The sequence below is a fragment of the Trachymyrmex septentrionalis genome, unplaced genomic scaffold (assembly GCF_001594115.1).
Source record: "Trachymyrmex septentrionalis isolate Tsep2-gDNA-1 unplaced genomic scaffold, Tsep1.0 scaffold119, whole genome shotgun sequence".
Taxonomy (NCBI): Eukaryota; Metazoa; Arthropoda; class Insecta; order Hymenoptera; family Formicidae; genus Trachymyrmex; species Trachymyrmex septentrionalis.
The window spans coordinates 36,066-49,777 of NW_017304320.1; the positions used below are offsets into that span (position 1 = coordinate 36,066).

General features: G+C 32.8%; 1 protein-coding gene across 1 annotated transcript in view; it reads right to left on the reverse strand.

Moving 5' to 3' along the window:
- LOC108754706 overlaps positions 1 to 13,357 on the reverse strand; it is a 43,617-nt gene extending 30,260 nt beyond the window's left edge. The window contains exons 1-7 of the mRNA XM_018497211.1: positions 12,951 to 13,357; positions 11,327 to 11,858; positions 9,997 to 10,218; positions 7,592 to 7,695; positions 2,786 to 2,959; positions 2,073 to 2,255; positions 424 to 606 (exon numbers count right to left, since the gene is read on the reverse strand). Coding sequence (XP_018352713.1) covers positions 424 to 606; positions 2,073 to 2,255; positions 2,786 to 2,959; positions 7,592 to 7,695; positions 9,997 to 10,218; positions 11,327 to 11,529 — 1,069 coding nt within the window. The 5' untranslated portion in view covers positions 11,530 to 11,858; positions 12,951 to 13,357. The remainder of the gene's footprint in view (positions 1 to 423; positions 607 to 2,072; positions 2,256 to 2,785; positions 2,960 to 7,591; positions 7,696 to 9,996; positions 10,219 to 11,326; positions 11,859 to 12,950) is intronic.
- Between the last annotated feature and the right edge of the window lie 355 nt (positions 13,358 to 13,712).

The window sequence follows — 13,712 nt, forward strand, 5'->3', positions numbered from 1 at the left end:
AATGATAAGATTCAATGACGTAGCGTATTTGAACATTTAATGGTATTAATAAATAATTCTCTGTGCGTAATAAGCAGACAAAGAACACACATTTCGATATAACTACGGATTTATTGCACATATTATTGTACGCAATAAAGTACGTTATTTCCTCGTTACAGGCACGCGTTGCTTTTATGAAAAAGTTCGAATTAATTCTCTGATAGAGAATGAAATTCACTCACTGTGCGTAATGGATGTATGTAGTTCTGCAATTTAAACAGTATAAACAAATATGATAAAAAAACATAGCGCTCGCACGCGAGAATGACCGATATATATATATAAAATATAACCGGTAAATAAAATATACAAAATGTGACGGAGAAATGTTGATGGAACAAAACGGCGGTAATGTCGTGAATTGAATAGGCAAGTTCTTACCTACGCAATTGGGTAACTTGGTAGCGGTCTCGTTCCACTTGCCATTCCTACATTCGAGCGTCCTTTTTCTCTCCCTGCTGTCGGGAAACACGCTGCCCGACTTGCACAAGAATGTCCGTGAAGTCAATGTACCGTTCGACACGTAACTTCCGTTCGGCGCCAAGACCTCCGGACAGCCGAGCACTGCAAAACATATAAGTTCATTTCCACCTCGTCTTCCTAGTTAACACGTTGCTCCACTTTAAAGGGCGATATCGCGTCGCTTTTCAGAATTTCCAGCATTTTCCTAAGTCCTTCACGTAATTTCCGAACATTTAAACGACAAACGCTAGCGACTTATTAAAAGTTTGAAACACTGAAATAGTTAAAGTAGCTAATGGCATTTCAAGAAACTTTTAAATTGGTAAACGACTTGAAGAGTGGTCTCGGTTGCGAAAATTTAAAAATTGAATTTTATATTCTCATTCGGTAATGTCCTCGATTTTTTTAGATGTCCGCACTCGAGAATAAGAGAAGAAGTGATTTATTAATGTTGCGCACAGAAAGAAATAAGATTATAAATTCTAACGTTTTCGAAAAAGTCAATATTTTATAGCAGTCCGTTATCATGCAAAGAAGTTTTTTGAAGTTTAATATTGTATCGAGAAGAAATACTGAAGTATTGATTACTACGTAGAAGAAGAACATATATTTTACTTCTGATTGAAAGATTGAAAATATCGATACGTCAGACATACTTTGTTATAAATCCCAGAACTTATCCAATAATTGAAACCATTAACTAATTTTAATACTAATTTAGCCCGAATAACCTGGTCATCTTAATTTTGTCTGGTTGATAAAATATACGTATACAGTAAAAAACGTTTTGTATTTGCATTAAAACAAAGTCCTTATTAAAATTGTGTTAAATTGTTAACATATTTGAGTGTTAATTTAATACAATGTGTTAAGATAATTTAATGTGATGATGTGTTATTTGAATATTTTGTGTTAAATTGATATTCAACTGTTTTCTTAATGTTAAAATAACACAATTTATGAATCCGTGCATAAATAAAACATTAAAATAATATATTTTAAAATGTAAATTTTAAGAAAAATGGAATATCTTAATTTAATAACATAATATAAATGTTAATTTTACTCAAAAAGTGTACTTTTACACACAATTTGCTTACATATTGTATACTTTTGTATTAATTTTTGACATAATATTTGTTACTTTTTAATATACCTATTCATCTTATATTAAAAATGTATATCAGATGTCCGAAGAAAAGATTAGAATTGGAAATAGTTTAAATAAAATTTTCCTTATTTTATATGTTAATTATTTTTTAAAAACATTATTTCTTATTGAAATAATTTTTGAAACAGATTCTAAATCGCCGCCCAAATTTCTGCATTACTTTTAAATACGGTATAGAAAAAATCTCTAATTTTTTCATAATTTTTCATTTTGTTAAAAAGTTACGTGTAACACTATTTTAAATTAACACAAAAATTTGTATGAGCTTTTAACACAAGTTTTCTAATTATGCACCTTCGCTGAGATTATTCTCGAGTTAACCGTTTCGTAACAATGCACGCGTGTTCGCGACACTTCTCTCCCATGTTTCCCAAACAGTCTCTGTTTTTTTTTTTACCTTGATACTGCAGCAAAAAGCCCCGAGCGTTGTAAAACTTCTTTGAAGCGACAAAGTCGAGGGTCAACACGTTCGAGTACGAGACAACTCGCACACCCGCGGCGGTGCCGCAGAACTCGAAGAGAGTGCTGCCGCTATCCCGCACTCTCACGATGTCCATGCAGTTTCCATCAGCATCTGGACCTGCGATTTATTCGTCATTTCTACCTCTAGTTTGTTTGCGAAACGCGTGAAATCAGACGCACAGGGACGTTTATTTTTTCGACGAGGCGATCGACGTGATACCGTAATCTGATCGGTGTTATATGCAGCGCATGTGCGCTTGCGATGCGCTGCTTGTGTGTAAACCAGTTATGTGTTAGCAAATCGTTATTTATTTCACAGCTTCATAAGAGCTAAAGTGGATCGTTGAAATCTGCGTTTTAAATAAAGATCGTAAATTTTTCGATAAAATATACAATGTCATATCGAATGTTTCCCAAGCATCGTATACATGTTTTAAAGACTTTATTCAAGTTCTCGAATCCCTCTCTATTTAAACCGCGAGTTATTTTCATCGTGATGAGAAAGAACTGATCGCGTCGGATTCGTTTCCCACAAATAAACCTAAATCTGCTTTTGGATTCAATGCGAGCAATACAATTTTTATCAGTTTAACTTGTCGCGCTCTGACGAATGGGTTTCGGAGTTGAGAGATTAAAACGTGAACTTACCACGGATATTCAAGTCGTGAAATGTTAGAACTATCTTCTGACCGTTAAACGTTCTGAAGGTCCATCCGCATGTTTCTCCAATGTAGTACAGAGGATAGCCCGGGGTGTTGAGGTAACCGCCATCTTCGCTGATCACTTTCACCTGCTGATTGCAGTATCGTTTAACTGCAACTTCTACAATGAAACATTATCCCTTCATATGATATGGTGATACAACAATTTACTCATGGACATTGCCAGGATTTTGTTTAGGGAGGAGGCCAAATTAGAGTTGAAATTTTTTAATCCGGGAGGGAAGGATTGTATGAACTGTCGGGTTGTATGAATTTGTTTTGTTTTATATAATTATTTTTAATTAATTACATATTAATTATATATTAGATACAGATAAATCACAAAATCATACATAATTTAATTTATTAATTTACTTTACTTTTTTTATTAAAATTATGGACTGATTCTTCGAACTGGAAAAACTTAAATTTATGACACCAACCATCTTGAATTCTCAAAAAATGAATATTCTTCTATAACTTTCACTTCTTTCTTTCTCAAAATTAATTTCTTGCACTGAGAAAAAAGTATAGTTAATTTTAATAAATATTTAGTTCAGTACACTGCCAAACTAAACATTTACTTACAGTAAGTAAATATTTGTTTAATAAAAAAAAAGATTGTTAAATCAAATTAACGTTTCTTGTATCAAATAAATATATCTTTATATTTAATAAATATTTAGTTGGCAGTATTCAACTAAATATTTATTAAAATTGACTATATTTTTTTTCAGTGCGTGAATACTCATTAAGTATAGCTCGGTAAGACGTTTCAATTGTTTTTGTTCTTCTTTAAGGTCTAGAGAGACCAGGACCCTCCCTGCCTTCTTCCTGGCTACGCTCATAAATCCACTTATCCATGTAGCGTAGAAGTTTGCAACAACATTCGCAATGTTATTACGACATTGCTGGAACTATACAATGTTCTTGCAATTTACTATAATAGAATGATCTATGCTGTATGGTTTATATGATATAGGTGCATTCGGAGAGACGCTAGCGTGTTATTTGCGTCATTTTATCTTTATCGTTCATTAAACATAACACACAGATGGAATGACACGAATAACGCTAATAGTATTTGTTCAAATGCGCCCATAGCGCAATTTTGTTTCACGAAATTGCGTTTCAGTGTTTTAGGGAGAATATCTGGAAAACAGAGATTTATGTATTTTCCGCAAAATAAATAATCTTTCATGCGCATTTGTAAAATTAGCGAAAAATCATAAATTACAGTTTAACAGCACACATACATACAGTCTTAGCCATAAGTATAAGGCACCTTCGATTTATTGCATTTTCTTGGAAAAGGTGATAATAAAAATCAAAAGCAAATTAACAAAACATTATTAAATATAAAGATAAACATTACTTTTTAACAAAATTGTTTATAATAAGTTTTATACGTAATTTATTTTTCCTTAGATATCAAATGTTTACGTCAATTTGTGGGGATGCTTTATATTTTAGACTGTACCAAAGTTACATACATGTATGATGTGTATTGTATAATACATGTATCGACGTTTTAAATTTGAATAAATTTTCATGTGCCACGTGCGTTTGATAAATCGTATTAATGCCACTCTGATGTCTGCCCTCTAATTAAATTTTTTCTATTATTAATAATAAGTCATACTGACAGAGACACAATTCTATCGTTGTGAAATGAATTATTTTCGAGGGGATGGGTGAATTTTGTTGCCATAAGGCTGCCATTAACATCTACATTTGTTGCGGCCTATTTGTCGCGATCTGATACGATTGCACGAATCCCTTATAACGTGTAGAGAGCCAGGAGACGAGGGTGTCCTTGCCCCAGTTTCGAGGATAGGGGTGCCATTTCTGGATGGAGGGAGGGCTTAGATACGCCGGTGGCGGTAATAAGGGCGATGGAGGGGAATTTTGGTCCTCCGTCCTCCCTTCTATCCCTCTACCATCCCTCAATGTACAACGTCTGTGTGCAGTTCCCGATATTCTGCCAAGTGTGACGGCCTTCGCAAGGAATGTTTTGTCCTGCTGAATAGCGAACGGTTTTCATTCGATCTATCGATTCAGTCGAGCGCTTGTCTAATGAAATGCTTTGCATTCAATCGAGATATTGAATGTTACGAATGATTTCTGATACCGATGTTTCATTGAGGGACAATTTCGTTTGATAACCTTAGTTGTGAAAATGTATTCGAACATACATTAGAAAATTTGAATCGCTAAGAACTTTCACAAATGCAATTTTTTAAAATTCTTGACTCGATTAATATAATACTGTCCAAAATTTGTACAAGGAGGAGAGTACGTTTATAAAAACGTGATTTTAATACAGTTTTAAATAATTTAGTGAATTATTATATATTTTATATAGTAAATAAATAATAACTTTATTATTATGTTACTCTAATAAAATATTCCATTGGTTTAATATTCAATTACATATAATATTAACATATATAATATATACTGAGAGAAAAATATTTATGACTAAATTATATGTTACATAATTATGATTATTACTGCTACAATGTTAGAGTAATAACTATACATATATATATATACAATATAATAGTTTTATCAACAAATAGCTAACTGAAAATAACTATATATAAGTTATCATTATCATAAAAATGGTTGCAATTACTATAATTTAACTATAATTTATAGTTTTTGGAACAACCGTTTTGGCTCGAAAAGACTGTAAATTACAGTTAAATTACAATAATTACGATCATTTTTATAATAACTATAATTATTTTGGAGTTGCCAACTATATATTTGTTGATATAGAACTATTATGTAGTTATTGTTACTAACATTTATAGTATAATAATAATCATAATTAAAGTAATTATAGCCACAAATATAAAATATTTCCCTCTCAGTGTAGCCATAATAATATCTAAATACTTGATTATTATGTAGTATACTACATAATAATAACGCACTAACCAAACTTTAATCGGCATCATACTTAAATGTTCCAATTACGTATCAAAATATTTGATTATAATAATCAGAAATTGATTTCCGTTTACTGTTTACTGTGAAATTCAGCTCTGTTTACTCCCACTAAAATTTGCTTAATTAAACATACTTTGTCAATTCAACACCACGATGGGTTTTTTTTTCTTTTTCGTAAATCGTTAGTTTTTGTGACATATATAATGTGCACCCACATGATTTCTCGTTTCTGTAGCTACGCCGCATAAGGTTCGTTCATTTCGAAAAATGGAAATCTAAATCGAACAATGAAGGACCAAATCCCCAGGAAACGTCACGCTTCCCTCGCGAGGGAGCTTCCACGGAACGTGCGATTCCATAGAATGACGGGATTACACGACCTTTCCGCGCGACACCGCCGCGCGTTGCGCTCGAGCGCGATGCATTGTACGCGATCGGACACACTGTTTCTTGTTGCCCGGAGAAGTTCAGCGCATATGCCAGCAATCCCACGGTCAATAAGGATCGATGCATCGCCGACAGCTGGCGGGCAACAGCGAACGACGAGATAGAAATCTGAAGCCGATTTCGTCGGGCACGCGCTACGTCACGTGCCGTGCATTTCTCCGCCCCCGCGTGACCTGTGTGCCCGGGACGGTTTGCTTTATCGAGCTCGTCGATCATTGATTGCGCACGCCCGAATGCCGATCGCGAACACAGCGGAGAAATAGACCTGGGCATTCCGCCGATAAATAAAGCCAGATTCGTAATACCGTAAATATCTCGTACTATGATACCGTTGGTTTTACATGAACATCGTGGATGCTGTTATTGTTCGGAATCCACAACACTTAACAGAGAATTAAAAGTTAATTTGGAGAAGAATTACGAAAAAATTCAGAGGAGGTTTGAGGCGCTTGAAAGATTATTCGAAGTATTTGCATGAGAACGTTGGTACGTGGAAAGAATGGTTTCGCTGAAGTATTGAAAAATTTAGCTGGATACGAAACATTTTTGAAAATTAACATTTTTGGAATTACATATTCAAATATCCATCATCCTATTCTTTAAAACTTTTAAAGTGAATCTCATTTTAAAGAGTGAAATCTCACTCTTAAAAATTGAAAATTGAACTACTCTTTTTCAAGACCGGCTCAATTTTCACTCTTTAGACTGAGATTTTACTCCAAAGAATTTAGAGAGTAATGTGTTTTTTAAACAATAATTCGTTAATCCAATAACTGTTATTAAAATATATGAAAGATTAAATCAGATACAGATCTAAAAATATAATTAATTCCAGGCAAAATGTTTGGAAATATTTTTTGATGGTTGTCATTTTGGGATTACTTGTTTAAATATCCATATCAACGTAGTCTTCAATAATTATTATTGAAAATTTGAAGAATTGTTAAAAAAACATTGTTATGGGCATTGAATTTAACCTCAAAGATGTCAATTTTTAAAAAGTTTTCGAACTTATATGATCTGAAGTCTATATTGAGAGAGCATCATGATAACGCTGCAAAAAATATGTTTGATATTTCAACAACTAGCTGAATCTGATATAATTATTCAGTTCGATGGTCCATGATTGTTTTTAGATCTGTTATCTTGCTAGATTTTTTCATTTCAGCTAAATTATTAATTAATATTAATAAAGTATTTTGACAATTGACTTTTTAATACATACAGAGTATCTTTAGGATTTTAATTTTTTTACCAAGCTCGAGCAATAATTAATCAGATTTTAATATATTATAGAATATTTTATATTATAAAATATTTGACATATTATTATTGAGACTATACTCACCAGGTATGCACGCGTATTTTAATAAAATTTCACCTGGAACCCATGAATGTGCTCCTGGATGTTCGATAGTCACGTTGTAGCGACAGTGTTTTTGACCAGAGCACCTAAATCATAAAGGTATTAAAAATCGATAAACAACAGAGTAGATTGATTCGTAAAACAAAATATTAATATATGGTATATAGACGAACGTTGATTTAATTCTTTCACACTGAATCTCCTACTATCTTTTATGCAAACCGCTTTATCTAAACTGCTAAAAATGCATCTGATATACAAATTCCCTTTATTCCCGCGTAATAAATTGCAATTTATGCAAGGTTTCGCTTTCGGATACTATCGATTGTCCGACAGCGTCCAATTAAATAAACGGCGTCGGTCATTAGGGGCTGTGAACGCGCTGACAAAAGCAACCCCCGGGCTTCTTCGGGCCGGGGGAGGGGAGGGGGGGAGGAATGGAATTTAGGGGTGAAACCGGGATTGTTGCTGCGCGATCTTTGTTGCTCGTGCTTGAAAGCAGGAGTGAATAACGGACGAGGGTGGATTTTCACCCCTTTTAAGAGGCCTCGATGCTTCAACCCGCTATGTCGACCTCCTCCTGTCGATTTTATCGGTCCCTGGGCGGAAATAAAAGGGAAATAATGTTTCACCCACGCTCGCCCTTGCGAAGAATCTCTTTGAATTTTTTATACTTGCTGGCCGCGACGGATTCTTAAATTGAAACTTGTGGTTATGTGCGATCGTATCTCTTCGTTAGTCAAAGATAAGTCATCCTGTTTGGCGACCAAATTTTATATAGAGATTATATATTGCCAAGAGGAAATTGCAATAATGCGGGAAATGCTGAAGAAAGAGCAGAATAAACGATGCAAAGAATTAACAGAGCAAAAATTAATTTTTGCTCTGAATATAATTATAAAAGAAATATGATTACGTAAATTTATTATAACTGTAACTTTGGAGGAGACACGTTCTTTATATTAACGTAATTCTTTCTTTAGCATATTAAATTATAATTGAATTACAATTTTGTTACTCATTACCTTACCGTTTTTAATTCGGTAATAATTCAAGCAACTTTTGATATATATTCTTTTGTGCGAGAGAGAAAAAGAGCGAGGTAAAATTCTGGGATTTTTTTTAGTATGAATGAGATATTCCATTTTTCTGCGAAGAGCAATTTCAGTAATGCAAAATTTGCATCCCCCGCATTGCCAACCCCTATTTGCGGAATTCCCGGAGCGTGATGCTGTGTAAACGTAGAGAGAAACCATTTAACGGAGATCGTTTCTCCTTCGGTGATCATTTAACGTGCGTTTCAAGGGAAAAGAGAGAGGGTTGGCAATTATTGCTTCAGGAATGCTTTTACCCTTGCACATCAAACGTCGAGATTTCGTTCTCGACCCTCGACGGGTCTCGAGTGCACGATGAGCGGTGAATAAAAATGGCGGGTATATATCGGAGCCGGTGGGAGTGTTTCCCGATCGGAGTGGCTTAACTGCATTTTGTAATAATGACTTTTCAGAGATTATATTTCTAAAACATTGCTTTAACTATTTTTTATATCTTTCTTTCGTATTCGATTTCAATCAAATTTTCTCTCCTATATTCAATTTGATATTCAATTTGACATTTAATGTATGTGCTGTTTTTACTTTAACATTATATTATTTATTGTTAGGTATTTATTTTAGTCATTACAACAGTATTCTATTTATTATAGAACATGTTGTTTTTACACAAGAAACTTTCAGGCAGCAAAGAAAGTTGTAGAAGAATTTAATCGCTTGTTCTAGTTTTGCTTTGTTGAACTCTATTACAGCTACAGCTTTACCAAGAGTCTATTACAATGTTTGTAGTCGGTAGTAAACGTTCGCAATAAGAGTCGTCCTTGAGCTGCGGTTTATCTTAGACTTCGTTCGTAACTAAACACTATCTTGTGCCATCGTACACTTGTGTCAGGAGCAGAAAAGCTCGATATCGTCGACGAGAGCCACGGAAATTCTAGCTGACGGATCGTCAATAAAATTGTTCTTAAGTTGAAATTGAAGACTCTGATGCGATGTTGATATAAATAATTTTTTTTTAAAGATCCGAGAAAAAAAACCTACAAATTCAAACATGATTTTTGCATAAGATTAAATTAAATGATAATATTTCTATCTATATATATAGGAAATAGAAATATTATTTTACTTAATTTTATAAGAAAATTTGATAATATTTTTTGCTTTTAAATTAAATGGGTTTATATAACGAGTTTTATATAATGAGTTTAAACTTTATAGATTTTTATACCTTTTAAAAAAAAGATTAATTGTCTAAAATTAAGAAAAAAAAAAGTTAGATCGATGCACAGAATGTTTCAATTTGCCGTTATATTTGGATGAGCAAAGTGAATCTACCTTTTATTCAAAGATGATCTAATATCGATAATGTCTGTCTGGATATCATCGTCGAGAATGTAGTTTCCTTTGAGCTCTTGCATGTCCGTCCGTTTCCGCGTGCTACCTTTGTCCGTCCACATTTTGAGCTCTCCTTTCAAATTTTTCGATTCTTTCTGACAGAATTCCGTATGATTCGCGTGATATTCCGCCTCCAGAATGAAGATGAAAGCTCTGAACGATCTGCGGATGCGATATTAAACCATGATGACTATGTATATAACTAAGTAAATCAACAAAAATAAATCAGAAAGAAATTTAGTTAACGAGAATTTAATCAATAATTCTTTTTTTTTAATTATCGCGCTCAAAGTTTTCGCTATCAAAGCTTTTGCTATCAAGTTAAAACCTATACCTGAATATTTTATACGATGTTACTAAAACGTTAAATTAAAAGTTGAAGAGTTAAATAATTAGAACTTTAGTTTTTTAATTGGATTGGTTTTGATAATTTTGATGTGCATATATTATTAATATTACAAATTGCATTTATTAATAAGTTTACAGTAGAAAGCAAATACGTGGGAAGAACAATTTCGTGCTGAAGTATCTAAAAATTTAGCTGGATAGAGATCTGAAAATAATTTTACTATCAAAATAATGATGTAGAGTGCAAGCATGATGAGTAAAAATCTAATTTTAGTATTATGTACTGCTGAAGTAAGTACAAGCATGATAAGCAATGTTTTAAAAAATTTTAACATTCTAGCAAACATCTTGAGCTACTTCAGTAAAGTTTTGCTGAGATACTTTAGCAAAACTGCTCTTTCCATGTATATTTGATTTTCTCTCTTGCGTTTCTTTTGGAAAGGCAATCTTTAGCTTGCCATTTTTCTAATAACATCAAGATTAAATATGTTAAATAAATATACTATTTATTCACCATTTAAAAGAAATTTTGTATAAAAACTATTAATTAATTTCTCTCAGAAATTTGACATAATAATACAATAAAAAATAAATGCAATAATAAGTAAGCAAAGACACAAAGATATTTTTAATGCAAATATAAATACACATAGAATTTAAATAAGATTATTTATGACTATTAATTTATAGAATTGTAATATTTTGATAAATTATAATTATAATTTATTAAAATATTAATTTATCAATGTTATTTGATAAATTTCCATGTGTATTAATAAATTTTATATAAATGATATAACGCGCTCTGTAAACACTAATTCATATTTAATCTCTTTACGGCAAAATGTTTTTGTAATGAATCAGAAATACGAGTACATTTTCAGAAATTTTTATCAAAACGCGATAAAAGATGCTGACAAACCTGCATGTCAATCTGAGCAGACCGTGGGAGCATCTCTGTTCCTGGACCACTTCCATGTATCCTCCGGGGAGTTTCACAGCTTTCAGGATTCTGCCAAAGGGTGCTTGGGTGGTGGCGATGATCCTGGGCGAGAAACTGTCCGCGATCGTCATAAGCAGCAGCATCAGGAGACTCGTCAGGGTCGTCGCTGCCGGCCAAGCCATGATGATGGTTGATCATCACAGTGACCTGGAAGTCTCCTCACGAGCCTCGTCTCTAGAAAGAGCTCCTAAAATTAGCCCTCGAGTACCACCGGGTTCTGATAAGTCACGAAATCACTCTCTTCAGAAGGTAGACGTGCACTTTCCTTTTGCCTCTTCAGATTCTCCCACGGCCACTCGAATCGCAGTTCTGCTGCCCGGAGGTCAATGACCCTTCGGCCCTTATTTATCAGATCAGTATTACCCTCTTAGGTCCCAAATAACCGCGAATGGGGTTTAAGGGGAAATACGAATGCTTTTTATGTAGCCGTAAATATTTCCGATACTTGTATCTGAAAACATAAAGTTATATACTTTTTATATCACTTTTGACTTTAACGTTAAATTTCCTTGCAGATAAAAGATAATTGCGCTCTTTATCAAGAGAATTGAAATTCACTTGTTAAATTAAGAGCGAAAATAATTTAATCGCGATTGTATACCTAGAATAGCCCTGTGAAAACTCGTCTAAATGCAAAATGGCTCTGATTGTTTGAAAGATAAAATATGTACCGAAAAGGAGAGGAAGTGCATTCGTCGACGTTATTAGAGATTACTTTGCGAGGCTTCCCGTTGAATGAATGCGTTGAATCTTTGAGGTAGACCGAGGTCAAGAACTGAAGCTGGGTGAATAGAAGACGGTAAAATGAGAGAAAATGAACCAGGAAAAATTGCGCCAGTAAAATATATATAAAAAGGAATAAGAACTTTTGGCTCTGTGCCACAAGTATGAGAAAAATATTAAATATGCTTTGCAATGTAACAGCTTGTTATACTCGCAAGTTATATTTATATCTCGCACAGCAGTCCCGAAAAAATATAAGGAGTTTTTAAATACTAGCTGCGCGTTGTCTAGTACTTTCGTTCCATATTCCACTTTCAATCCTTGCCAGATTTATATGTATATTCTTTTGAACTTTTCAAGTATAAACTATGATATTTTGATAAATTCACGATATCAAAAGTTCTTTTAGAATGGTGTTAAAATTAATGACTAAAATTAAAGATATGACAATACTAATAATCTTTTTGGATCAGATCTTTAATGTAAAAACAAATATATAAAGATATTTTTTTAATATAAATTATTTTTATAAATATGATTATGTATCAAGAATTCTATTAGAAATATACATTAAAATGTTAATAATTAAAATTAAATACGACAATAGTAATAATAAACTTTTTGAATTTTTAATATAAAAATAGATATATAAAAATATTCTTTTTATATATAAATAAAATTTTTAACTGCAGATTTTATTAAAATTATATTAAAATCTTGTTAATATTTTAACATTAATATAATCTTAAACTGATTTTAAAATTTTCAATTTGAGATTTTTGCATGAATTTTAGTAACACAAATCTTGATCAAAACTCACTATTAATTCTTGAGAACAGCCAGAGATCGGTATCTCGTACGTCGTGTGCCTCGAGAGCTCGTGTGCTCTGTAAACGATATTCTTTTTCAATCTAACAATTCTTTCGATCGTTCTTTCTCTTATTTTTAGCCGCCGACTCCTTAACTCTTCCACCACGATGTTTGTTGTAAAAGCGATTCTGTCGCGATCAATCGACGGCCAAGTTCTACGCGCAGCCACCGGGAAGACAACAGTGGCAACACGTTTTACGTGGCGCCTCAAGGACGAGGATTAGAATAGTACGGGTAAACGATTTCGTATTTAGGCACTCGCGGATGACGAAACGCGCTCTCAATTCGCCATGAAGGAGTTGCCAAACACACCGGATGATTGGTGATCAATCGCACACTCACAGATCTATTCGATTTCCACTTAAATGGATGTTCAGTTATTTCTACACACAAAATAATATATGCAAGTAATAATTATTTGTTTCAAGTATTTCAAAAGTTTACATATCCACAAATTTATCATAAAGTCATCAAATTTATTTAAAATCCTAATAAGTTTAATACTTCAATCAAGATTATCGAATTAAAGCGAATTCGATTTATTTACTATATAATACCATTTCTTTGATTAATTTTATTCTTTAAAAGAAAATAAAGGTTTTGTTTTGTTTGAGTATATAATAATGAGTTTTTCTAAAATTTGTAGTAAGTGTATTTTAAGATTATATATAATATATAATATCAAGAAAATAAAATTTTTTAATAAAGATAA